This window comes from Ictalurus punctatus, chromosome 22 (assembly GCF_001660625.3).
Source record: "Ictalurus punctatus breed USDA103 chromosome 22, Coco_2.0, whole genome shotgun sequence".
NCBI lineage: Eukaryota > Metazoa > Chordata > Actinopteri > Siluriformes > Ictaluridae > Ictalurus > Ictalurus punctatus.
The window spans coordinates 16314465-16341813 of record NC_030437.2 but is presented as its reverse complement, the minus strand read 5'-3'; the positions used below and the strand labels follow the sequence as shown (position 1 = coordinate 16341813).

The 27349-nt window shown below is 43.4% G+C and overlaps 1 protein-coding gene across 1 annotated transcript in view; it reads left to right on the top strand.

Moving 5' to 3' along the window:
• Positions 1 to 26478, top strand: part of ppil2 (peptidylprolyl isomerase (cyclophilin)-like 2) — a 37529-nt gene extending 11051 nt beyond the window's left edge. Inside the window, exons 9-20 of the mRNA XM_017452123.3 lie at positions 1093 to 1168; positions 2787 to 2947; positions 4664 to 4739; positions 4993 to 5099; positions 11352 to 11441; positions 12282 to 12315; positions 20491 to 20608; positions 20708 to 20764; positions 22867 to 22939; positions 23710 to 23772; positions 23936 to 24078; positions 26079 to 26478. Of these exons, the coding sequence (XP_017307612.1) occupies positions 1093 to 1168; positions 2787 to 2947; positions 4664 to 4739; positions 4993 to 5099; positions 11352 to 11441; positions 12282 to 12315; positions 20491 to 20608; positions 20708 to 20764; positions 22867 to 22939; positions 23710 to 23772; positions 23936 to 24078; positions 26079 to 26181 (1101 nt within the window). The 3' untranslated portion in view covers positions 26182 to 26478. The remainder of the gene's footprint in view (positions 1 to 1092; positions 1169 to 2786; positions 2948 to 4663; positions 4740 to 4992; positions 5100 to 11351; positions 11442 to 12281; positions 12316 to 20490; positions 20609 to 20707; positions 20765 to 22866; positions 22940 to 23709; positions 23773 to 23935; positions 24079 to 26078) is intronic.
• Positions 26479 to 27349: the final 871 nt, after the last annotated feature.

Sequence of the window (27349 nt, the reverse complement as noted above, 5' to 3'; positions counted from 1 at the left end):
GGGTTGTTGGGAATGAGTGTTGACAGACGGAGAGAGAGGAATGGGATTAGTACTTTGGGGTTAAATAGGATGGATGCTGAGGTCAGTTAAAATGTTTGGGTGTTATTTTGGTATTGGAAAAAATGTGGGCTTTATTTTGGGACTGGAAAATATTTCAGGGGGTTTATTCTGGTGTTGGAAAAAATGTGTGTGTGTGTGTGTGTGTGTGTGTGTGTGGGGGTCAGTGGAACGATGCCGATGAGTGCCCTGCTGGAGTCGCGTTTCAGTGTTTGACCTGTTTGGCTCTGATAAACTGATTGTTGGATCACACACACACACGCGCGCCCGTGTGTGTGTGTGTGTGTGTGTGTGTGTGTGTGTGTGTGTATGAGAGAGAGTGAGGACAGGAGTTGGACTATTTGTGTACTTGGACGAATGCCCAAACTGTCCGGTCAGCTGTATCACATTCCCATCACACTCATGCCTGTAGCCAAAACTGATTCGTCCCACTGATACCCCTCACTGCCCTTGTGCTACTTTACTCTGTGTGTGTGTGTGTGTGTGTGTGTGTGTGTGTGTGTGTGGGTGTGGGCGTGTGGGCGTGTGGGTGTGTGGGTGTGTGGGTGTGCGCGCGTGCGCGCGTGTGCACGTGCTCTTCAGCATGTCTGTGCATTTACATCAGTTGGTAAATATGTAAATGTACACGAATGGTCAAAAGTTTGTGGACACTCGACCGAAATGTTTCTCATGACGTTAAAAAGCTTTTGTGCCGAAGGTGTGCGATTAAACGTTTGAAATCGGTGCCGTAGACAAAAATGTAATCGTGCCGACGTATTCGTTTCTTTCATTAGAAAACTAATGTTAATTCCCATAGTTCCATTTGTGTTACTCCAGAATTTCGATGACTTTATTATTATTATTATTCTAAAATGTGGGAAATAAAAATAAAACAAATTAAGAATAAGTGTTTCTAAACTTTTGTGACTGCTCTAGGGACGTGTAGAAACGTCAAGACCTTTTTGGAAACCTAGATTTCTTCGACTCGAACACAAAAAACTGTCAAAAGCTATCATTTTCGTACGTTTTTCTTTTCTTTTCTATGTCATCCTTCAGGACCCGACCAATTTGGATAAATTCAACGTGTCGAATTTTTTCCACGTGAAAAACAACATGAAAGTTTTAGATCCAGGTGAGTGTTTACTTTTTTTTTGTTGTTGTTGTGAATCGATTATGCAAGTGAACATTGTATATTTTGTTTATCTGCGCTGTCTATTTATCGATTCCCTGTCGATTAGTCATCTACGAATAAAACTCGTCAGCTTGCCCAAGGTAGTATTTTCTTCTTCTGTCGAATGTTCCCCGTATAACATGGTCCCTATATAACAGGTCCCTGTATAACATATTGAATATATAACAGGGTCCCCATATAACAGGTCCCTATATAAACAGGGTCCCTGTATAACATGGTACCTATATAACATGGTCCTATAGAACATGTCCTTGTAGCTTTAACAGTTGTAAATACAAAGCAACCAAAGAAGATATAAATAATTTTTTGTATATATAAACTTTGTTTATATACCATATAACATGATCCCTATATAACAGGTCTGTGTATAACATGGTCCCTGTATAACATGGTGAATATATAACAGGGTCCCTATATAACAGGTCCTCATAGCTTTAGTACTTGTAAATACAAAGCAACCAAAGAACATATAAATAAATTTTTGTATATATAAACTTTGTTTATATACCGTATAACATGGTCCCTATATAACAGGTCCTTGTATAACATGGTGAATATTTAACAGGGTCCCTATATAACAGGGTCCCTGTGTAACAGGTCCTCATAGCTTTAGTAGTTGTAAATACAAAGCCACCAAAAAAGATATAAATAATTTTTTACATATATAAACTCTGGGGGGGGGATGGGGTCCTCTCTTCATTAATTTTAAACTTAAATATTCAGGATGTCGTTCAGTAACAGACGTGATGCTGGAAATACAAAGGTCACAACACACTTTGTCAGGTTAAGAGATTCTATGCACATGTGAAATAAATGTGTATTTTGGAGCCAGCACTACTGCAGACAGTCCTTACAGGATTTCGTGTAGGGTTTTTTTTTTGGCGGGGGCTAAGGTCAAAAATGCTTGATCCAGCTGCAATTTAAAAAAAAAAAATTCTAAATTCGCAACCTTGTTTTTTTTTTGTTTGTTTGTTTGTTTTTTGTTGCGGAAAACGACTCGAATTGGCGGAATTTATATCGCACAAAATTGTCTTGCGCGGTCTTTCGCAGCGATGTTTGTTGGTAAACAAGGTCTTTTAGCTGAACCCGTATTCGACGCACGCGAATAGAAGGGCGCTTCGGCTGAATGCCATCACGACGCGTCTCGGCCCAAATCTGCGCTGATTTCGAATTGCGATTCCACCATGTGCGAGACGTCACTATAGCGTCGCGGTAGCGTATCATAACGAACGTCTTAGCATAAGCGTTTGATTTTTATTCCAACCGAAACTACCGTCGGCGCTGCTGTTAGAGAGAATGAAGGCGCAAATTCTGATTCAAGAATTCGACCATGCTGTGGTGTGAACTGTAAAGGAAAAGAATCAACAACATTGAAGTGATGTTGATTGTTTTCCTGTACCTGAACACCCCCTGAAGTGTGCTATTATTTATTTGTGTAGTAAGAGCAGGCGTTCTCGTGACTTGTTATTACAATTATAGAGATGTTCTGCTCAGTTTAATGTGTTCCAGTTCTGCCGTTTGGGTTCCTGCTCAGTTCTTCTGTCCGTTTGTTCTCTAGACGAGGAGAAAGCAAAGCAGGACCCGGCGTATCACCTGAAGAGCACGAACCTGGAGACACGCGAGACTCTGGCCGAGCTCTATAAGGAGTATAAGGGTGATGAGCTGCTGGCTTCGACCATGAAGGTTCCCGAGGCCAAGAAGACCGACAAATTCAACGCGGTGAGTGAACCGAGCAGAAAGCCCCCAGGCAGTCTGTGACTTTTCTCTGGAAATCGATCTTTCATCTCTCTTTCTTTGCTTGTGTATTAGCTTGGGTGAGAGGATCAATGAATTGAGTTGATGTGGTGCAATTTTCTCTGAGAGGATGTTTATTTAACGTCTATGGAAGGAGTCTCCAGTGTCAGAAGACTTTGTTTTTAGTGTGACGAGTCTTTCTTAGTTCTATTTTAATTTTATTTATTATAACCGACTCGTGACTTGAGTTCAGATTTTACTCGTCCATTGCGGTTGTGCACACAGAACCTGGTTTTACTCTGTACGTACACGACCGGTACGAAGTAGGTCCGTTTTTCAGATCAGGAAAGATGTTAGATCGGATTCCGATCCCGCGTTCCAGGCCAGAACCGGCCTGATCGAGATCGAGTCCCTTTCTGATTGGGGTGTCTTTACTTTAGGACTGCGTGTTTTACTGAAACTCAGACAGACACTGCTGTTGTGAAAAGTGTGTGTGTGTGTGTGTGTGTGTGTGTGTGTGTGTGCACATTCTGAGGTGAATCCTGCCTCTTGGACACCGCCACCATCACACAGCAACTAGAGCAGAAGACACCACCTCTCCTAATTTGCAACAAGTCTCTCTCACACACACACACACACACACACACACACACACACACACTACCAGCCGAAGAGGGGATGACGGCAGCACGAGTGTGACACATCAGTCGCTGTGTCATGTCATGTTAGAAGTGACACGGTGAAAAAGAACAGTGCATTTCGGTAGCATGACGTGCCCCGAACATGACTCATCAGGAGCCGTACTGCGGACTGTGTGTGTGTGTGTGTGTGTGTGTGTGTGTGTGTGGGTTTGGATGTGGGTGGGTGCAGTACATCGGCCTTGCTGTCTTCATTCTTAGATTAGCTCCGGTTCTGGCACATCTGCCCACATTCTTTTTCTTTCACGGCTAGATTAACTCTGCGAGCCTCTTCACCAAACTGTCGCTTCAATCGGTCGGTTCAGGGGCAGGGATCTCCGGCTCGGGCTCGCCGCTATAGAAACGGCTCGGCTGAGATGCCCCGGTGCGAGCTTCGCCCTCTGAGGCGCTGGTGCTATAAAAGATCGGAAGAAATATGTAGCTATTGTGGAAATGAAGTGGGAACGAGTGCAGCTACTTTTGTCTCCGAGCATGTGATGTTCTTCGGGTGGTGAAATGTGCAGCTGTGTGTGTGTGTGTGTGTGTGCGTGTGTGTGTCAGGGCTTGGCGTCTAATGCTCGCCGACGGGCTCGGCTTCGTTACTGCGTCCGTCCTCAGTGAAAACGCAATTCCCAGAACGAAGCAGGTTTCCATGGCGCAGGATTGAACCGGGATGTAGAGGACAGAACACAGTCCTGCTGTTCGGACACAAGAAACACACACAGATTATTAACAGGGAAGGGGTTCGCCTCGCACCTCCGGGGTTAGGGGTTCGAATCCCGTCTCCGCCCTGTGTGCGTGGAGTTTGCATGTTCTCCCTGTGCTCCGGGGGTTTCCTCCGGGTTCTGCGCTTTCCTCCGCCAGTCCAAAGACACATGCGTTGTAGGCTGATTGGCGTTTCCGAAATGTCTGTAGTGCGATCGTGACCCGTGATTGGTCGGATCTTTAAAAGGAAATATTAAATGCATATACGACACTTCAGAACCCCACCATCATCGTGTGTGTGTGTGTCACTCTGTTTTAGGCTCATTACTCCACAGGTCGAGTGTCTGCCTCCTTCACCTCCACTGCTATGACTCCAGCCACCACACATGAAGCAGGTATGACGCTCCCTCAGTGAATCCTCCTTCACCTCCGATCTTTATATCATTACATACTTATATTCCTGCAGGGAAACAAACCGAACGAGAACTATTGAGTTTATGCTCGAGGATTCTATGTGTGTGTGTGAGAGAGAGAGAGAGAGAGAGAGAGTTTTCTGCGTCTGAAGAATGATAAATTCTTGTTTTTCTGTCCTGTGTGTGTGTGTGTGTGTGTGTGTGTGTGTGTGTGTGTGTGTGTGTGTGTGTTCAGACGCTATCGCAGACGATACAGTGCGCTACCAGTACGTGAAGAAGAAAGGCTACGTCCGCCTCCACACCAACAAAGGAGACCTGAACGTGGAGCTGCACTGTGATAAGGTACACACACACACACACACACACACGTACGCACCTGAGGTTTCCACACTGCCCTACGAGACTCTAGGGCTGTCGCATTCTTTCACAGATTGCTCATAAAATGTAATATTTAATGAAATAATTACTAGCGATTTTACAGAGTCAGTAATTGCTCAGTCATTTATCTGAGAAGTTCCTCGGTGGAGAATAAAATTCAAACTCGAGCGCTTAAACATTTCAGTATGTCACTATTCCGGCGATTTGAATAGTATTCAGAGTGTGAAATTGGTTTCGGCGGCTTTACTGCGCACTCTCTCTCACACACACACACACGGAGAGAGAGAGAGAATGTTTGTCTGTGTAAGCAGGTGAAGGCAGGCTCTATTTTTTGACGCACACAATCTTTCTGTCTGTCTCTCTGTTATTCTTGCTGTCTGTCTCTCCTGTATACTTCTGTCTTTCTCTCTCTCTCTCTCTCATTGTATCTGTCTATTTTTGTCTTTCTCTTCTTGTATTCTTGGATCTTTCGTTATACATCTTAATAGTTCTGTGTGTCTGTCTTTCGGCTTCTCTCTCTCTTACTCTCCTCTTATCTCTCACTCTGTCTCTCTGACTTTGTCTTTGTCTCTCTTTCTCTCCCTGGCTTTGTCTTTCTCACCATCTCTCTCTCTGTCTCTCTCTCTGACTGTCTCTCTGACCGTCTCTCTTTCTCGCTGGCTTTGTCTTTCTCACCGTCTCTCTCTCTTTCTCTTTGTCTCTCTTTTTGTCTCTCTGACCATCTCTCTAACTGTCTCTCTGACTGTCTCTCTCTCACTGGCTTTGTCTTTCTCACCATTTCTCTCTCCTTGTCTCTGTCTCCCTCTCTCTCTGTCTCCCACACGCACGCACTCTCTCTGTCTCTCTCTCTGTCTGTATACAGATCAGATCACACCATGAGCGAACAAGGCAGAGTCTGACTCTGAACGCTGGAGGCAGATGTTGTGTAGATTAAATAATTCGTCCTCTAATAACCCTGTTCCACTAACAAGGGGGTGTTGGTCCCAGTTTATCACCATGGCAACGTCTTAAACGAGTTACTTTCAGGAGCACTATTATGAAGCGGCACTGGTGTCGAAGATTCTTGCTGAAATGAAATAATAGCCAACTAATTTTACATTACAGCTCGTTAAACAGGAGCGACACGATTAGTTCCACAGAGCTGCGCGATTAGTTCCACAGAGCTGCGCGATTAGTTCCGCAGAGCTGCGCGATTAGTTCCGCAGAGCTGCGCGATCAGTTCCGCAGAGCTGCGCGATCAGTTCCGCAGAGCTACGCGATCAGTTCCGCAGAGCTGCGCGATCAGTTCCACAGAGCTGCGCGATCAGTTCCACAGAGCTGCGCGATCAGTTCCACAGAGCTACGCGATCAGTTCCACAGAGCTGCGCGATTAGTTCCACAGAGCTGCGCGATTAGTTCCACAGAGCTGCGCGATTAGTTCCACAGAGCTGCGCGATTAGTTCCACAGAGCTGCGCGATTAGTTCCACAGAGCTGCGCGATTAGTTCCACAGAGCTGCGCGATCAGTTCCACAGAGCTGCGCGATCAGTTCCACAGAGCTGCGCGATTAGTTCCACAGAGCTACGCGATCAGTTCCACAGAGCTGCGCGATCAGTTCCACAGAGCTGCGCGATCAGTTCCACAGAGCTGCGCGATCAGTTCCACAGAGCTGCGCGATCAGTTCCACAGAGCTGCGCGATTAGTGGCGATGCTGCCGAAGCTGCGTGCTCACGCCCGGTGAGCGAGAGCGCAGATTCAGGAAGAACACTAAACAGCAGCAGAAAGTTTACAGCGGATATTTTGGGCCGTCTTAGTGGCGGTTCTTTCTGTAGGCGCTGTCGTGGCGTGGTTCAGTACCGAGCGGTTATTTCTGTTGAGTTTAAAATGCCAGTGTGTGACTTTGTGGTGTTGCAGGGGCATGCTGTATCCACGAACGGTCATGTGATCCAGCTCCCTCACTTTCCACAGGGAGAATTTAAAGAGTTCATTTAACCCTTTTGGTCTCTGTGTTCGATCTGAGCAGAGCTGAGTACAGTATAAACACTACAGGTGCTTTGTATTCGCTGGCGTACGACTGTCCTCTGCATTTTTACTGCGTACTCTTTCTGATTATATAAATAGTCTTTTTTTTTTCTCTTTAAACTCTGTCTTTTTATCCATTTATTCTCTCCATTTTCGCCAACATGCATAAGTCATTTTCTTCTTGTGGTGAGGGGAGGAGCTTTAGGGCTTTTAGTGCCGCAGGTAAAGGTGTGTCCTGATTGGCTGATACATCGACTGTGTGGGTGGAAAGCGAGAGAGTAGAGTGTGTGAGTGTGTGTGTGTGTGTGTGTGTGTGTGTAAGAACACATTTTAAACTTAAGTATAAATGAAATGGAGAAAAATAAATCAAGGGAATGGTAAATGAAATGATGTATAAATTCTGTAAGGAAGGACGAATGGAGGGAAGCTGAAATACAGCGAGGAGTTTGTTTACAGTGACGGTGCGCGTAACTCGGCAACAACGTTCTCCTCCCGTACATGACGTGTCAGTATGTCCCAGTACTTGCTTACTCTTTGCAAGTACACACTCAGAAGTATGTAGTTTCTTCATAAAAAGAGTGTGTAGTGTGAATAGGTGAACTGGGAGTCAGCGTGTGTTTTAGTGTGGATAATAAACTTTATTTTCAAACGATACAAGGAAATGCTCATGTGAACATTCTCAGAAATGCGTCCATGTTGGTGTATACACAGCTGTAGAGCCACTCGTGTATCATAATCTCTCTCTCTCTCTCTCTCTCTCTCTCTCTCTCTCTCTCTCTCTCTCTCTCTCTCTCTCGTACTCGTGGGCATCCTCGTGAAGGTTTTGTTTATAATTTATGACTAGGTGGAAAGCTTCCTCTGAGGAGTGATGCTCCTCTGGACACAGCTGCGATGTTCCTCACTGACTGTGTGTATACAGTAGAGTGGGATTTATACACAGCCTTAACAGCTACAATGTTAGGATTAAAACAGGTTGTTTTTTGTTGTTTTTTTTCAAAGTGTGATCAAGATTCCACAGTGTTGTTGAATTCTCAATTCTGATTGGTCAGAAAGTGTGGGCTTGTTTGTTTGTTTGTTTGTTGTTTTCTCAAACAGCAGCACTGACGGTAATTCCAATCAGTTTTATATTCAAGTGCTCGTTCTGTTATGTTATGGTTTCTATAGCAACAGCACACTTACCAGGGACACACCGTTGTTGACATGGTGATGTCTTCTGTAAGGAGATGTTTGCTTGAGGTTTTTTTGGAAGGAGTCTCCAGTATCGGTGCTTCGTAACCGAGCCAGAAAATGTCCCGTTTTGTGGTTTCTCGATAACATGACAAGCTGCGTATTTTATCTTATTAACGTGTTTTTTTGGGGGCTTTTTATTTTATTTTATTTATTTTTTTTTTAAAAAAGGAGAAAACAGGAAAGGCCAGTGAAGGAAGGGTGGGTTTTTATAGCTGCTATGATATAAGTGATAACAGGAACTAACTCGTCCTGCAGACATTCCACAACTTCAAATGTAACTGTAAAAGGATAAAAAGCACGATGTGGTGCTCTGTAATTAATAAAGAGCTGTTGGCATGCTGCTGTGATATAAGAGGAATAAAACACTTCAGGACCTGCAGTTATTGAAAAATTCCTGTAACAGCACATGCTTGTGGTTTTTAACATTTTTTTTATTGGTTTTTTTTTTTAACTTACATAATGCCTTGAGTCCTGCATATTGTGTGTGTGTGTGTGTGTGTGTGAGAGAGAGAGAGAGAGAGAGCGAGAAGGTTCACATACACTCATAAGATTCGAGTTATCACACCAAAACATACAAGTGATCTTATTTCCTTTCTCTCTCTCTCTCTCTCTGTCTCTGTCTGTCTTGCATCCTGTCTTTGATTATAAAAACAAGCACAACCCTCCTGAGTGTGTGAGTGTGTGTGTGTGTGTGGCTGAGATAAAGCTGCCTGGCAGGCATAGAGACAACCCGCTGCAGTCTTGGCCGCAGTAACTAGGTTCTGCTTTCGCTTGTTTTCATTGGCTGCGTTCTCGTCAAATCAGGACGAAGAAAATAAGCGATAAGAAAACGTCCCTCCTTTCTCTTCTATCCTTCCCTTGTTTTTGTCCCCTTTACTCCTCCCCTAGGTCCCACCTCCACTCTCCTGACCACACTGCTTTTTTTTTTCTTCTTCTATTTGCGGCTCAGCGTTTATTTTTGACTCCTCTAACCTCTCTGTTTTTTTCCATTGATTTACAGCTATATTTTAGATCCCCGAGCCAAGTGTTCCTGTGCGGGTTCCCATTAAAGCGTGGAAATTAATTGGACAAAATGTTGTATCTTTTTCAAACAGCTTGTTTCTTTGGGTTGTTTTTTTTTTTTTTTGGCATAAATTCTCTTGATTGATTGATCGCGTGTTTTAATCAGGGAGATTAAAACTCTGCTTACACCGTTACGCTTTTGACCCCGTTTGAGGGCGCACAAACTTTTAATCGAAATCCGCTCGGTGACGGGCCGTTCGTAGGTGTAGAAAGTGTTTTATTAACCATTGATTAAAAAAAAAAAAAAAAGAGCCCTTCTAGCGAGGGATGGAGATGAGCTGAAGGAATGGAGAGCTCGTTATACCTGGAACGCTAATCATTAACACGACTGGTTTTATGGGTAAAAATGGTTGGGGAAAAGGGAAGTGATATGTTTTACAGCATCATGAGTCTCCGCTCATTCCTAACAGCTTTAAAGCCTTTTATAGCGTCTTGTTCGGTAGTTATTTGTCTCAATGCAGTCGTGTTTATGCAGCACCATCGATTTAAACGGACATTATTTTTGGTAAATAATTGAAAATCCAACAAATCGAATTAAGCACTCATACGGGATCACGGCGTTCTTCGGAGAGTTGTTACTCTTGTGACGTCGTTCCCTCGCTGTTTTCCAAATTCCAGCTGAATCACTGCGTCAAGGTCATATAGACATGTTCTTGAGCACTGTTATTGGAAATCCATTGTGCTGAATGGTTTCACATTTCATCTTGGCAACCCGTCTCGTTATTCTTCATAAGCTCCACCCCGTCGTGTACCGGCGCTACATCTGATGAAGGCAGCGTTGAACATATTACAGCTTGAGGCTGTCTAAAAAGTGCGTGAAGTCACCAGCTTCCTAAAATGTCACATTTATCGTAGGCGTCATTTTTCCCAGCTCGTTATTTATCATTTTTTTAAAAAATGAATCGTGATTAATGATTTTAATAGATTTTATTGTCCAGGGATTGCGAGTTTAAATCCTGTCGATACCACAACCACACGTATGCGTCACGTATTCGTCAGTGTGTCACGCTGCACTGTGATTGAGCATTAGCATGGCTTCGTGTGTCCCAGAAGAAGGAGGTGTTCGCTTCCACCCTCCTGGTAGGTAGCCGTCGTAGCGCTGGCCGGTTCGTGGGAATTGGCAGGAATTGGTGTAGGGAGAAAACAGGGGTAAAACCTGTTTAAAAAGAAATTTAAAAACACAGTTTAACCATCCAGAACTAAACCTTCGGGATGGTGCTCCATCATTTCCAGCATCAAAGAGAGTAAGATGCAGTCAGGAACTGCTGGGTGGCAGCGGCAATCGCGAAAACTCAGCTCGATGGTGGATTTTTAGGCGATTCCACTGAAATGCGGCGCTCGAACGTGAAAAAACACAGCGACGTCCGACGTTTTCAGCGTTTCGACGTGTCCGAGTGTTGACTTCCACAGGAAAGTAAAAAGAAATCTTTCTGTGGAATCCCTAATGAATATTGTAACTGATGCTAACGGAATATTTGTCTAATATTAGCCAAGTCAAAAGTACATCGATCGATTTGTATTACATTTTTTTCTGCATTAATGACCTTGAAATATTCTCCATTAGCATTGACGAGAATCGACTGGTTGCATGTGGATTTATCTATTTATTTATTTATTTATTTATTTATTTATTTATTTGGAACGGGCTGAAACTGGTATGTCGGATCAGATCCTGCACCTCTCCTCTTTCCTCAGAAAATGAATTTCCACGTCTCGAATTTCACTCCCAAACCTCCAACCTCTCTGAAACCCAATTTCCAAGTGCCCGGTTACAGTCGCCAAGGCGAGATTAGGGGAGGGGTTTAGTCAAGCGTCAGTTGTCAAGTTATTAAAAAACAAAAAATCCAATTCCGAACAATAAGATTTCTTTTTATTTATTAAACATATTGAATTTTTGTTGAAGCTATGATGTTTCTTCTTTCAGATTCCCAAAGCTAGTGAGAACTTTATAAAGCTGTGTAAGAAAGGCTACTACGATGGAACCGTCTTTCACCGCTCCATTAGAAACTTCATGGTAAGAGTTTAAAAAAAAAAACACACACACCACACGCCACATACTGATTTAAATATTGTGGGTTCCACATCTCAAGTCATGCGTGCTTCGTGAAAACATGTTTTAACGCGTCCATCACGCATCATGAATCCGGATGCCTGTGTTTCAGTTTCTTCACCCATTTGTACACCCATAAAGTATCCTTAAAGTAAAAAAAAAAATCATCATTATTATTCAGATCTCGTTAATGTATCAGGGTTTAGTGTAGTATTCGTCCTGCTAGCGCTGCCAGAGTTGCCACGGTGCTGGTTTGTTTCCTGTGCTGAAAAATTCCATACACGTTCATCCTTCCAAAAAGCTGAAGAATTATATAGCGACATGTACGGTAAAACCATGTACATCGCTTTATAAGTATAAGCAGCTATGCTATGATTTAAAATGCAAATTTCGACATGAATATGCATTCAAATGTCAAACCTATTTAACCATTAGAGACCTAAACTTGTGGGGGGTCTAATCTTTAAACGAATCTTACCTTATGCACTTTTAAATACAGATATCGTATTTTCAATATTGATGAAACACGAGCAATACATACAGTGACTGTACATACAGAGGTACTGTGTTGAACAAATGATACTGCATACCTCAGAACATGGTAGAGGGTCAAAACATCTCTGGTACTCCAGAAAATATTCTATTCTGGTCTCTGGCTAAGTCCGTATCAGCTGAGCATGCAGTATTTACTGTCATGTTATTTAGACTACTCCAAATAGATCGTAATGTCTGACCCCTTCATCAGGAGCTGCTGCGTTTAGAATATTTATTAATCATCTGATCTGATTGCGTTCTGTTTTCTAGATTCAAGGAGGAGACCCGACAGGCACCGGTACAGGTAACGACGTGTTCGTGTACTCTTACACACTCACTGACTGTTTAGAGGAGGGGTGGGCAATCTCATTCGGAAAGGGCCGGCGTGGGTGCAGGTTTTCATTCCATCCGAGCAGGAGGCACACCCGATTCCACCTGTGTGATCGGTTGATCTTGGCTTCCGATAGACTCAGGAGTGGCTTCTGCTTGGTTGGAATGAAAACCTGCACCCACACCGACCCTTTCCGGGGAAGATTGGACACCCCTGGTTTAGAAGGTACAGTACACTGTCCACAGAGGCAGGGATGGAAAGTGTACATTTTTCGAGTGTAGTTCAATGAAAAAAAAAAAAAAGAAGACATTTAACCCCAGAAGACTGTAAGCCAATTAAAAGTGTGTGTGTGTGTGTGGTGCTGCTACGAGTGGTTCAGATAGTTTGAGAAACAGTCCATCAAGCGAAAACGGGTCCAAGATACAAGCCGGGGTGCCAATATTTTTGGAAATAGTTTAAGACTAACTATGTGGGTGTGGAAATATGACGTTGAAATAAACCTACACAACTTGCCAATATGTTTACGCTTACAATCTTATTCACTGCAAGTGTTATTCGTCAACTCCGTAAGTATTGGCGCCCTTTGCGGAACATATCCGGTCCGCGGTGAGGGTTTTTGAGTGGAGCTTATCCAGGCTGACCGTTCAGCTCGGAAAAGCGTGTTCTACGTCAAGCTCTTATGAAGTTTTCATATCTGTGCTTAAACATCAAAAGAGTGTGTGTGTGTGAGAGAGAGAGATTGAGAATAACTCGGGCCATTTTGCTCATGGATCCATTATGAAGTGTATCATTGCTGGAGATTAATTTTACAGGGTGATGAAGTGGCTGCTGACTAAACATTTAAGGATGGCAGAGGATTAAAAGCCTATTTAATTACGCCATGCCTCCGAGTCAGGAAGGACTTTAAGGTGCCGGTGTTGAGGGTGAATAGCACGGAGCTAATTGTAGGACTGTACCGGGTTGTAAAAATCGCACCGTGTTCATGACGGTAGAATAAAGGAGGGCGGTTACAGTGCTTAAGCTTTAATCACAGACATGATGCAGAAGCACAGCCTCAGAAAACAGTGCACTATATATAGCGTGAGCATCATTAAACATGCACCAGCTAGCAGCAGGAGGAATGAAACAGTTGAAGGTGGGAAAACAGTGTTGGATATTATGGTTTTTTTTGTTCTCTGGTCTGTCTGAGTGTACGGCTCACGGGTGTATTCTCAGTTTTGTGAGCACATGCTGCTGTAAGTGAGAGTTTCACACCTTCAGTAGAGCTGCAGCAGTTTTTATTTCCCTGATGCTGAATATCTTTACACCCGAATTATATATAAATATCACACTATCAAAAATATAAACAGTTTTTATAGCACTGCTGACTCCAGACAACAAAGCTCACGGTGGGGTAGTAGAGTGGTACGTCTTGTGTTTCGCAAACTATTAGGCGTGTTTTTTTTTTTTTTTTTTTTTTAAAGCTGCTGTTAGATGCTGTAGCTTATACAACACAGTGTTTACATTAGTACTTTCAGTATAATTTTATTTATTTATTTATTTATTTATTCATTTATTTTTTATTCATATTCTCTCAGCGTCCAGTTTATTAGGAACACCTATACACTTGCACATTCATGCAGGGTTTCTGTTGTTGTTGTTTTTTTTAAGTTTTTTTTTTAATGTCAGCAGCGCAGTGCGTAAGACGATGCAGATACAGGTTACGAGCTTCAGTTAATGTTCATATCAAACATCAGAACGAGGAAAATGTGACTGACTGACATGGTACTTGGTGCTAGACAGGCTGAGTATTTGAGCATCTTAGAAACCGCTGGATCTTCTGGAACCTTCTTGGATTTTCACCACGCACTACCGTGTCTCGAGTTTACACAGAATTGTGTGGAAAACAAAAACTAACTAACCTGATAATTAAATTATAATGAGCTTTGATGTATTTTTGAGAGGAAAAGCAGAAACGAAATTCCAGCTAGCTGAACATAATGCAACCATGAAGCACATGCGGTTCGCACTTTTGCCTCGCACCTCCAGGGTCGGGGGTTCGAATCCTGCCTCCTCCCTGTGTATTTGGAGCTTGCATGTTCTCCCCGTGATTCAGGGGTTTCCTCCTCCAGTGCAAATCAGTTGTAGGCTGATTGGCATTTCCACGATGTCCGTTGTGTGTGTTTGAGATTATACACTGCGATGGGTTGCCAGCCCCACCCCCCGTCCAGGGTGTCCCCTACCTTGTGCCCCGAGTTCCCTGTGATAGGCTCCAGGCTCCTCCCGGACGCTGTGTAGGATAAGCGGTATGGAAAATGGATGTGCGTATGGAATAACCGTGTGGTTATATGAAAATAATCCATGCTGGGGTGGTGTGATGCGGCACGATGCAAAGTGGAGTCCCAGAAGTGGTTCATTTTCATATCACATTCTGAGCTTTGCCCGTGTTTAATTTATTAACGAACGACGTCGCGCTCCCGAGAAACCGGAAAGCGTAAAACTCCTGTTCTCAACCTGTTCCTGTGCTGGGAAACTTTTACTAAGCACTGTGACTGATTAAAAAAAAAAGTACTGACTGTTACTCTTTCCATCAATAAATAAGTGTCTCCTTACAAAAAAAAAAGCATCACCACAATCAGTGATTTATCAACGATTATACATGTCTCTTTGTTAAAGAACAAAACACGTATTTACATCCTACATTTATTCATTTAGCAGACGCTTTTATCCAAAGCCACTTACAAAGGAGGAAAGCAAAGTGATATATCAAGTGAACTAGTAGTGCTACCATGCAAGGTTTTTTTTTTATTGAGTTCTAGAGAAGCAAAGTGCACAGAGTAGAGGTGTAAGAGCCAGTTTAAGTGCAGAAATTATTTTATTTACTTATTTTTTTTAATAAGGGGGGAGGGGTGGAGTTAGGGGTTAGTTAAATGTTCACAGAAGACGTGGGTCTTTAGCCATTTTTTTGAATATAGTGACAGATTCTGCTGACCGGATTGAGGTTGGAAGTTCATTCCACCATTGAGGGACAGTCGGTTTAAAGGTTCTGGAAAGGGACTTCGTGCCTGGCTGAGTAGGCACTACCAGGCGTCGGTCGTTAACTGATCGCAGGTTGCGTGAGGGAACATAAACCTAAAGGAGAGAGTTGAGGTAGAGGGGTGCTGTTCCAGACAAGATCTTGTATGTGAGCATCGAGGCCTTGAATTTGATATGGACAGCTACAGGAAGCCAGTGGAAGGAGATGAAGAGGTGTGTGACATGGGTTCTGTCGGTCTGGTTGAAGACGAGGTGTGCTGCTGCTTTCTGAATCATCTGAAGGGGTTTGATGGAGCTGGCTGGGAGCCCCGGGAGTAGTGAGGTGCAGTAGTCCAGTTTTGTGATAATGAGCCTGGACTAGTAGCTGTGTGGCCTGTTCTGTGACATAGTGTCTGATTTTCTTGGTGTCGTACCGTGCAGTTGTTGAAATGTGGTCTGTAAAGGTCAATTTGTCATCAAGAGACACGCCAAGGTTTCTGGCTCTCCTGGTTGGCTCGATTGTGGTCGAGCCGGGCTGTACGGTGAGGTTGTGGTTGATTGAGGTGCAGGCAGGGACGATGAGAAGCTCCACTTTGCCAAGTTGAGCTTAACGTTTTTAAATCCATTTATTGTTGGTCCTAGATCATGTGTAGTAACCAGCTGTTACTATAGAAACGATTATGTAATAGAACGGAACATCAATAGAAAGTGTTTTTTTAAAAAAAATTTTTATTTATTTATAATGAGCCGTTCTGTTATACAAAAATAGTACACTCCTTCTGACCAATCAAATTAAAAATTTTTTATTGACCCCCCCCCCCCCCCCCCCCCCATTCACTTTTATTTGACTTCACTGATGTTTGCAGTGTTGGAAACTTTCCTTTCTTTTGTTTTTCGTCTTTTTTTTTTAATGAATGTACAGTTGTCTAATCATTACAAAAACAAGATGTACCCATACAGTTCTCTTTGTAGGCCGCGTTCTCTCTCTCTCTCTCTCTCTCTCTCTCACGCACACACAGTGCAGCGAATTAATGCTTCTCGAGTTAATTCTCACCCTACCCTCTGGAACTGAAAGGACGGTAAGTGTAACTTTCTGGCAGTTGATGCAGGAGAGGTCACCTTGCCTTGGGAGGAGTAAGAGGAACTCTCCTCTCTGCTTCACTACGCCTGAATAATTTGTGCGCGTGTGTGTTTCTGCATATTAGAGATGCGTAGCGGAATTGCAGGTTTGCGCGCTTTAAATGGTGTCTGGGCGGCGTCTTAGTTTTGGCACTTAAATCCAGCATGGCCGGTATGAATGTCTAAACAGTGCTGCAGGAGGTTTCTTTTTATATATATATAATTCCCTCATTGCTGGCTGGCAACAAAGCCTGTGTAATTGTCTTTCCTGGCTCATGTATTGTCTAAACTTGCTTTGGAAGAGTCAGAAGTAAAGCAATTTCAGTAACATGACAAGCTGCAGTTATTCGTCTCATGAACGTAGAGAGAGAGAGAGAGAGAGAGAGGGAGAGAGGGAGAGGTGACTGAACGATTGCTTATAGCTGCTGTAATATAAGTGATAACATGAACTAGCTTCCATTACATTAAATGTAACTATAAATGGATAAAAAGTACATGCTGCTCTTTAATAGTTTGCAGTTGTTGGAAAGTTCAGAGTGGTAACAGTAACTCAGAGTAGCATCACACCTCCTTGTGATTAATTATTTACCCCTAGCACACCTAGTCATGGGTGGTTGTTGTTTCTCGTGTGTGTATTTGTGTAGGAAATGGTACAATAGCACAATTAATTATTCATAATTTGCTTTTTAAAAAGTTTTTTTTTTTTTTTTTTTTTTTAGATCCCTCAGGCTTGACTCTGGATTGTGGAACTCGCATGAGAAGCGAATAGTCGTGTGTCTGTCTGTTCGTCTGTCGCCCGTATGAACCCGGGATTAGTCCTGTGGATAGACTGGTCGATCAGCTGTGAAGTCGCATGTGTTTCAAACCGTTCCTCTTCTTCGAGCTGTCTCGAAATAAGCGGAACTCCGAACAGATGCAACAACGCAACAAAACACATTATCACCCTCTCACATGTCTGTGTTTATTTGGTTGTGTAATAGACCGTGTGAGATCTCTGCTGCAGCTTGTTTTCTTGGCTTGTTTGATTTGCACTGACAGGGAATTTCATCCACTTCCTAGAACGTCTTCCCTTCCTTTTTATTTATTTATTTATTTATTTATTTATTTAATCAACTCAGTGGCGTGGTGAGGGTAGGAAATGTCAACCAGGCCATAAATTATGCAGAAATATCACCGGGGTAATGTTTACGAGGGTACGCGGTGTTTGAAAAGGCAGATCGGTGAGCGGTAAACACGTCCCTGCGTGACGCCGGCAGCTGCCGAGAGCGCCGGCGAGAGTCTGATCTCGGATCAGCTTCTTTATTGAGACGTTATTGGATTTGTTAGGCTGTGAAGGAGGGGGTGCTAATCAAAGGTCACAGTGTGTCGAGGCGTTTATGTTGCAATAAGTGTGTTGCTGAAGTCTTGGCTAGTTCAGTTCTAACAGTGATTTAGGTGCAGAATTACTGTGTTGGGAGCATGGATGCATGATCACACACACTGTGCCTTGCTGAGAGCTGGCCCACCTGCTGAGCATTTGATTGAGGTGTATGACGAGTTAATTAATCTGCCTGCTTTGGGGGTTTTCAGGATGAGCTTATTCTGGTGGAAAACCCTCACGATGGCGTGGTGTTCAGTTCTCATCTGAAAAGCCTAAAGATATTCCTATTTCAGTTTGCTTAACGCAAAGCCCGACTGATGTATCAGTTCAATATTAAATTCGGTCCATCTTATACCACAGCAGTCTGCCAGTGCTAATAGTCTATTATTTATTAAAGAACTGCACACCAATTTTTAATTTTTTTTTAAATCCATTTATTCTGAAGATTTTCCCCTATTGGAAAACTGTTATTAAGACTTTGATCATCTTTGTAACAGTGCCTGTTGATGAAGTTGATATACTTGAACAAAACTACAAGGAAAATTTGCTTTTCAATCATCTATTCAAGAGAAATATCAATAGATGTGGTGTTACTTATTCCACAGAAGAATATCCTCCTTGGTCTCTGAAGCTAGTATTGCCCCGTTTAGCAGAAATAACTTCACGTAGGCGTTTTGCGTAATTGTCCACCAGTCTCGGACATCGGCTTGCTGGAGTTCTTGACCAGTCGTCCATGCAGTATTCTTTCAGTTGCAAGATGTTTGAGGGTTTTCTTGCATGTTCTGCCCTTTTCAAATCCCCTCACAACATTTCAACGGAATTCAAATCCGGGCTTTGACTAGGCCGTCCGTTCCATAACCCTCCATTTCCCCTTTTTGAGACATTCCTTGGTGGATTTGCTCGTGTGCTTAGGATCATTATCCTGTTGAAAGGTCCACTTTTGGTTCAACTTCAACTTTCAGACAGATGGCCTCTCATTATCTTCGAGCACTCTTTGATATGATGCAGAATTCATAGTTGAATCAATGAATGCAAGCTGTCCAGTCCCTGAGGCAGCGAAGCAACCCCAATCCATAACATTTCCACCACCGTGCTTCACAGTTGGTATGAGGTGCTTCTCCTGAAAAGCTGTCTTTAGTGTGCGCCAAACATGTCTGCTGTTACTGTGGCCAAACAACTCTATCTCTGATTCATCTGTCCAGAGCACGTTATTGCAAAAGGCCTGGTCTTTGCCTATATGCTCATTGACAAACTGTAGTCTTGCAAAAGCTTTTCTCCTGGCACGCCTCCCATGCAGCTCAAATTTGTGCAATCTCTTTCTGATTGTAGAAGCATGCACTTTGACACCAGCAGTTGCGAGACTTACTAGCAGATCCTGTGATGAAATTTCGTGGTTCTTGGAGACTTCTTTTTGCATCAGACGGTCTGCTCCTGGGCTGAATTCGCTGGGATGGCCAGTCCTGGACAAACTGGCAGTCGTTTGAGATCTTTTTAAATCCCTCGCCAGAATCATAGGCATCTAAAACGTTTTTTTTTTTCTCTGAAGGCCTTACAGAACTCTAGATCTTGGCATGATGACACCACGCACTTCAGCAGCAAAGGAAACACCAGACACTAGATATGAGAGGCGTATAAATAAGACCGGTTCCACCCGCACTCCCTAAGCAGGTTTTAATCACCGGCACACAATCTTAAACACCTGATTCTAATTTTCTGGAGTTGAAGGTGTGATAAATGTAAGGGTGTACTTACTTTTTCCATGCTGACCTGTTTTTTTTTTTGTACATTTTAAATTGTGAAAATTACTACACAATGTCAATCGTATGCGTCGTTTGATAGTGAGTCAACTTTATTAATAGACACTGTTTCAAAGAGGATCAAATGTTTGCTCGTCCAAATATGTCAAAAAAGCCACCAATTTCCATGGGGTGTACTTATTTTTTTTCACGTGACTGTATATGGATTACGTACTCGAGGTTAAATTGCTTATTTATTTACATTTACAACATTTAGCAGACGCTCGTTCTCCAAAGCCACTTCCGTTTCTAGTTCACCTTGGCTTATGTAACTCACAACGTCAGTGAAAGATAAACAAGGCCTGTTTTATGTGGTCGATCACGTATACACTACCGGTGTCGGTGAATTAGTATAGAAAATGCCGGAATATTCTTTTTAAATGATTGTTGCTAAATCTATAGGAAAAAAACTGTTGGTCTCAGAGAGGGGCGGATGTGAAATGTCCATCATCATGGGAGCTGTTAGAAGAGACGAACTCGGCGCTAATAGTGGAACTGCTTCTCCTCATGCCCTTGTTTGTTTTTTCTTTCCTTTTTTTTTCTTTTCACCCTGCGGTTCTCATTTGCGTTTGCGGCGTTGACTTTTATGATGTTTGTCACGCCGATCGAACTCCTCAGTTATATTTTGCCGTGAGCAATTAAATCCATTTCTCTCAGCCATATTGTGTTTATTATCATTGCTATGCGGTTATGACAGGGGGGAAAAAAATCTGCTAATCGCCTTTAACGTGATCGTATGTTTTATCGTCTATGGACCACTGCCGATGATAAATAAACGCACCCCTCAGGGATTAGTTGCCTAACCGATTCCTTCGCTTCTTTCTTTCTTTCTCTCTCTTTGTGTGTGTGTGTGTGTGTGTGTGTGTGTGTGTGAGAAAGGTGGCGAGTCGTACTGGGGTAAGCCGTTTAAGGACGAGTTCAAGCCCAATCTCTCGCACACAGGCCGTGGCGTGCTCAGCATGGCCAACTCCGGGCCCAACACCAACAAATCTCAGTTGTGAGTGTTTTAATTCTGTTGTGTGTTTCATCAACAAACAATAAAACTGAAGCTTGTTGTAATATATATATTTTTTTGCCCCTCCTTTTTTTTTTGCAGCTTTATAACGTTCCGGTCGTGCACATACCTGGACCGAAAACACACCGTATTTGGCAGGTGATGAAAAAATTAACACTTTACCCTCTGCTTGTGTCTCTGTGTGTGCGTTCGCAACGATTGTGTGTTTGTCTTGTAATGTGTGTGAGTAAAATGTCATGTTTGCTGTGCTCACCCTGTAGAGTGTATTCTGGGTAAAAGCATGTGTGCTGTTTAGTCAGAACATTCCAGAAGACGTGTGTGTGTGTGTGTGTGTGTGTGTGTGTGACAGTCTTACCCATTTAGCAATGAATTATAATCCTTTGGCTAAAGCTTGTCGTGGAAATTAGACAACACTCGCAGACTCGTCCTCTGAAGGTAAAAAGGTTTATTACAGAAAGATGGTTGATACAGGATAGAATAAAGCAGGATAGAATAATGAGAGCGCTCTGAAGAGCTTGTGCTGAACCACTACTATATATATATATATATATATATATATATATATATATATATATATATATATATATATATATATATATATATATATATATATATATATATATATATAATATATACACACACACACACGCAGAGCATGACACACTGTGTACGGATAAGAGGCGGTTTGAGGCAGTTCAAACAGGCTTTGTTTTAGGATCTTGGAAGGTGAGCAGACGCACCTAGAACAGAAGAACATGTTTGTGTCTCTGTAAGCAGACAAACATTCTGTACTGATCTCAGTGATATGACATGGACCTCTTAGGCGTTATCCTCTGAAGAGAATGAAACGGAACAAGAACAAAACTGTTACAAAGTAAAGATGAGTAATTTCCCTCACATGCTGAGGAATTCAGAGAGTTGTCTGCATAAGTCCAGACCAACGGCTTCTGTTCTCTCTCTCACACACACACACACACACACACACACACACACACACACACACACACACACACACACACACTACCACTCTGTCTACACATACACTGATATACTGTACTGTAAACACTGTAAAACCTTGCACACAGACCACTATACAGTCTCAGCAAGGCACACATCCTTGCGTAAAGCCAATCTCTCTTTCTCACACACACACACACACACACACACACACACACACACACACCCCTTGACCTTCAGCCTATGAGATTTCTGTAAGCCCAAACAATCCTCAAATAAGAAATCTTCCCCAGTAACCCGAGGCCCTGCAGGAACAGCTGGACAGTAAAACTCCAGTATTCTGTATGTGAGAGAATGAATTCATCAGTGACTGTAGCGTTTCTGTCTAGAAAATATGAGAAACCTACTACTCGAATTGGCGAAATTGCAGTCGTGCGAATTTGTTCTGCGCGGTCTCTCACAGCGATGTTTGTTTGGTAAACGAGACCTTTCTAGCTGTACTCATGTTCGACTCACGTGACCCGAAGAGCGCTCCGGCCCGAAGGCGCGTCTAGACGCGTCTCGTCTCGGCCCAAATCCGCGGGGAACATTTTGAAATTTGAACACTCTCAGAATATTGCGGCGTTAGCTTGATTCTGCGTTGCGTTCTGCGGTCGCAAAATTTCAAAATCCTAGAGGGACCGATAAGAGCTGCTGGTATTGAAAATGAATCGACACATTCTGACCAATTAGGGTGGAGATTTCAGCTGCGTAGTAGTACAGTTATGTAGATGGTTCTTGAAAGGTCCTCGGGATGATTTCTGTAGTGCAGTAGGCTTCGGGATTCAGGATCACGTATCGAGCTACAGTTACAGCATCATGCTACGTCACTTCACCTCACATCAATACATATCAAGTGGGAATGTTGTTTAGCAATGACAGCCAATGAGAAGCAGGCTGAGCGTATGACCTCGTCAGCATGTGTGTCGCTGAAAAAAACCAAACAAATAGCCTGGATACGTAAACTCAGTAAAGATCTGTTGATTTACCAGACAGTGTTTTCAAAAATAAACGTCTCCTGTTATGTCTGGTTTATTAGCTGTAGTTGGGGCTCCTTTTGAAGTTATATTCCTCATCATCGCTGGCTAGTTCATCAGCGGCCGTTTTCAATTCTCTCGAGTTATACAGCGCATTTGTTTGAGCTTTCTTAATGCGGCATTGGGGAAACCGTGCCGTTTCTCTAGAGACGGTGACACGGAGTCTTCGAGATGATCGCTAACACAGATTTCTGATCTCTCTGTCAGGGTGGTGGGTGGATTCGAGGCCCTCACAGCCATGGAGAACGTGGAAAGCGATCCTAAAACGGATAAACCCAAGGTACTCGGAGCATCCCTTTTCTTTCCTTCACTCGAGACGTTCGTGCGTCTGAAAAGTGGTGCACGGATGTCATTAATGGAGCAAGGCATGTCATTTTGTGCTTAATGGACGCCTCGGAGCTCCGGCTGTTTTCTTTCACATCGCCTCAATCCTCAAAGGAGCTGAACTGAGTCATGCTGTAGCTTTTACCGTGAAAGAGGATTTCTCTGAGGAATTACCCCAGACTCGCACAGCTTTCACCCTCTAAACCTATCATTTGTTTTTATTTATTTATTTATTTATTTATTTATTTATTTTATTATTTTTTTTCGCTTGCCTTTATTTATTAATTTTTTTCTCTTCTTTCTTTTTTTCCCCCCTGAACTCTACGAGGCAGACGCATTATCTGGCACTGTTTAAGAATCCGTGCCTGGGGAAGAGAAGTAAACGCTCCAGTCTGATTTCAGATCCGGGGTTGTTTTTTGTTTTGTTTTGTTTTTTTATATAAAAGTTGGTTGTTCATCTTAGAAAGCACTTCTGATCACAACCACAAATGTCTTCAGTCGGCAGCAAAAACAAATGAATTGCCCTTGCTGTTCCAGTAGTTTTGGATGGGAGTGTAGTTGTTCGATTTAGTTCTAGTCAGCATAACCCAGTTTACGAAGAAGTATTTTCTTATTTATTTGGGACACTAATAACTAGAAAACAATGCTAATCCTCTTAAAATCCCAGATTTGTGTGTGTCATGCTGTCACTTTTTTCTTTTGATCATCTCTTTCTCCTAATCACAGACCGAGATTAAGCTGATAAGCACTAGTGTGTTTGTGGATCCTTATGAGGAGGCAGATGCACAGGTGTGTATTTGTGTGTGTGTGGGGGGGGGTGTGTGTGTTATGAGACTCTGTTTTTGAGTGTGTACTGGGTTTCAGTGTTTGTAATATATGATCTGTCACCTTAGACCGATCTGTTGTGAGCTGTGTGTGTGTGTGTGTGTGTGTGTGTGTGTGTGTGTGGTAGATTGCAGCTGAGCGGGAGAAGGAGGCTCAAAAGCAAGAAGAAGAAAGAGCCCAAACCTCAGCATCACTCAGCAAAGCTAAAACGGAACAAAAACCCAAAGCATACCGAGCCGGAGTGGGCAAATATATCAACATGGCTGCCACGTAAGTACACACACACACACACACACACACACATGGAGACAGACAGAGATGAGATGTACAGCAACTCGTATGGATACTGAGACAGAGAGACACAGACAGAGAAACAGACAGAGACAAAGACTCTGACGCAGATGAAGACTGTGATAAAGACAGATACATGGAGACAGACACTCCGAGATGGAGACACAAAGACAGAGACACAGACACGCACAGGTGGAGACACACACACAGGCAACACCGGTGGAGACAAACACACACACACACACAGGTGGAGACGCGCGCGCACACACACAGATACAGGTGGAGAGGCGCGCACACAGACACAAGTGGAGACTCGCAGACAGACAAACAGAGATGCACAGACAGAGGGAGAGACACAGAGATAGACAGACACAGACAGAGGGAGAGACACAGAGATAGACAGACACAGACAGAGGGACAGTCACAGAGTTGGACAGACACAGACAGAGGGATTGACACAGAGATAGACAGACAGAGGGAGTGACACAGATGGACAGATGCAGACAGAGGGAGAGACACAGATGGACAGATGCAGACAGAGGGAGAGACACAGATGGACAGACAGAGGGAAAGACACAGAGATGGACAGACAGAGGGAAAGACAGAGATGGACAGACAGACAGAGGGAGAGACACAGAGATGGACAGACAGACAGAGGGACAGATACAGATGGACAGACAGGGGGGAGAGACACAGATGGACCGAGAGACAGAGGGAGAGACACAGATGGACAGACACAGACAGAGGGAGAGACACAGAGATGGACAGACACAGACAGAGGGAGAGACACAGATGGACAGACACAGACAGAGGGAGAGACACAGATGGACAGACACAGACAGAGGGAGAGACACACAGATGGACAGACACAGACAGAGGGAGAGACACCGATGGACAGACAGACAGACGGAGACACAGAGAGGGACAGACACAGACAGAGGGAGAGACACCGACGGACAGACAGACGGAGACACAGAGAGGGAGAGACTCAGAGACGGACAGATGCAGACGGAGGGAGAGACACAGAGACAGACAGAGATGCACACATGCACACTGCAGTATATCTAGGAGTATATCTCTGGTATATCAGTATATCTCTGGAACCCAGGACAGTGTGTGTGACATGATGAAAGACTCGGTGTGTGTGGAAAAGGAGTCTGAGATACACGGGGCGGAGCCAGAGCTGGAGTTAGTGCTGTTTCAGGGAATCAGTGCTCCTTTATTACAACGCAGCCTCATGAGGTGCTCTAAGGTTTCACCCCATCATTAGCAGATCACGAGATTAAATCCTGACTGTTACAGCCCTCTGTACTTCTTAAGAAAACTTATTTATATATCGCCACCACTGGGGGGGAAACGCTTTATAAAGTTAGATATTACAAAGCGAGACGAGGCAGAAACGGCGATTTCGCCAAATCCGCTCCTGAAAAACTTTCACTCGGCTTTTAGAGCTCTGGTTCTGTTTAATGCTTCTATTACTGTAACGTCGTGCGGCTTTGGATTGGATTAGGTAGTGCCAGTTTCTGATTAACGTGTGTGTGTGTGTGAGTGGGCAGGTGGGTGTTTAGGGGTTGTAACATTGCTCAGAGGGGTTCAGGATATGAGCGAGGCTTACAGTGGAAGCAGTGGGACGTCCTTATAATTATCCTGCAGCACCCCACCGATTTCTGTCCCACTGTTCCTACACACACACACACACACACACACACACACACACACACACACACACACAGTCTATAAGAGCAAAAACTGTTGTGAAGTCATCACACTCGCTCTGTGGTCTTGTTCTTTCTCGGTTTCATTCGCACACATAAGCAAAGCCGCTGTTTGTGTCCCTTACAAGCCGCAGACCCACAACACACACCAAGCTTCACTGGCCTTTTTCCGTGCTCACACACTCGTTCATTACTCTGCTTTCTTATTGTCTATTTTTTTTTTTTTAAATGGCTATTAATGTGCCTGTGTCTGCATGTGTTCAGTAAGCGCTCAGCGACCGACCAGGACAGCAAACCATCCAGCAGTGATGCAGCAGCTAAGAAGCCTAAAGGCATGACAGGATTCGGAGACTTCAGCTCCTGGTGAAGCTGCTTTTCTCTGGAGGAACTTCGCTGAAGAAAATACGTTTTAATATCAAATCAGTTATCAAACCTATCAATGTACGCAACAGTGCTGTGGACTGACTTCAAATGTGCTTTGTCACGGTATCAATATCATATTATCATACTGCCCTGGTTTAGTTTGATGTATAATTTAGTTCTCCTGTTTATTTTTTCTTCTTTGTAAAATACTTCCTACAATGTCTTTTGTTCTCCGGTTCAGGAATATGTTTCACAACGTCCACTGATGTATTTTATGCAATAATAAATCAGCTTTTCTAAAGCCTGCTGTAAGTCGAGTGTGCTTTTTTTATTTTTTTTTTCTTCTCTCTCAAGGTTGTAGCAGTGTGAGCTCGCACTACCCCTCAGGGATCTCAAGCGCTTTACCTCCTGAGATCTTCACCTTCCTCATTCTCTTCCTGTGAGCCACTCCATGAACACATAGCATGTTGATTTGGCATCATGGAGGTGATTTTAAAATGGGAAAGTCCTCCAGCTATTAGAGACGATATTTCCTCTTTAGCTCTGTGGGTGGCTGGGGATGGTGGGAGCTGGTTGGTTTCAATTGGTTGCAATTCAGCTATATCAATGTTTCACTTTCTGTAATAATCCCCCTAGTGTTTGTGTGGGATTGAGGCGATTTTGGAGTAACTGCTTTATTGTGGTTCGTGTCGCTGCAGTTTTAAATGACTGTTTTGTTCAAATTTTGGGAAACCCAATCAACTAAATTCATTCAAAAAGATTTGCAAGCAGGTACAAACAAAAATAACTGCAGGAGGGGGAATGATTAGGTAAAGTGTCTGTTAGAGTGCGCGGGTGTATTAGTCAAGGGTGTCTGTGGAAAAGGTGGGATTGGTCAAGAGTGCTTGTGGTAGAGGGCAGAATTGGACAGTGTGTCTGTTGGAGCAGGTAGGATTGGTCAAGTGTTTGTAGGAGCATGTGGGATTGATCAAGAGTGTAGGAGTAGGTGGGATTGATCAGAATTCCTTGGGGTGCAGGTGAGATTGGTCAAGAGAGTCGGTAGGAGCAGCAGGTGAGCTTGGTTGAGTGTCTGTAGGAGCGGGTGGGATTGGTCAAGAATGCCTGTAGGAGCTGGTGGGATTGGTCAAGAATACCTGTAGGAGCCGGTGGGATTGGTCAAGAATACCTGTAGG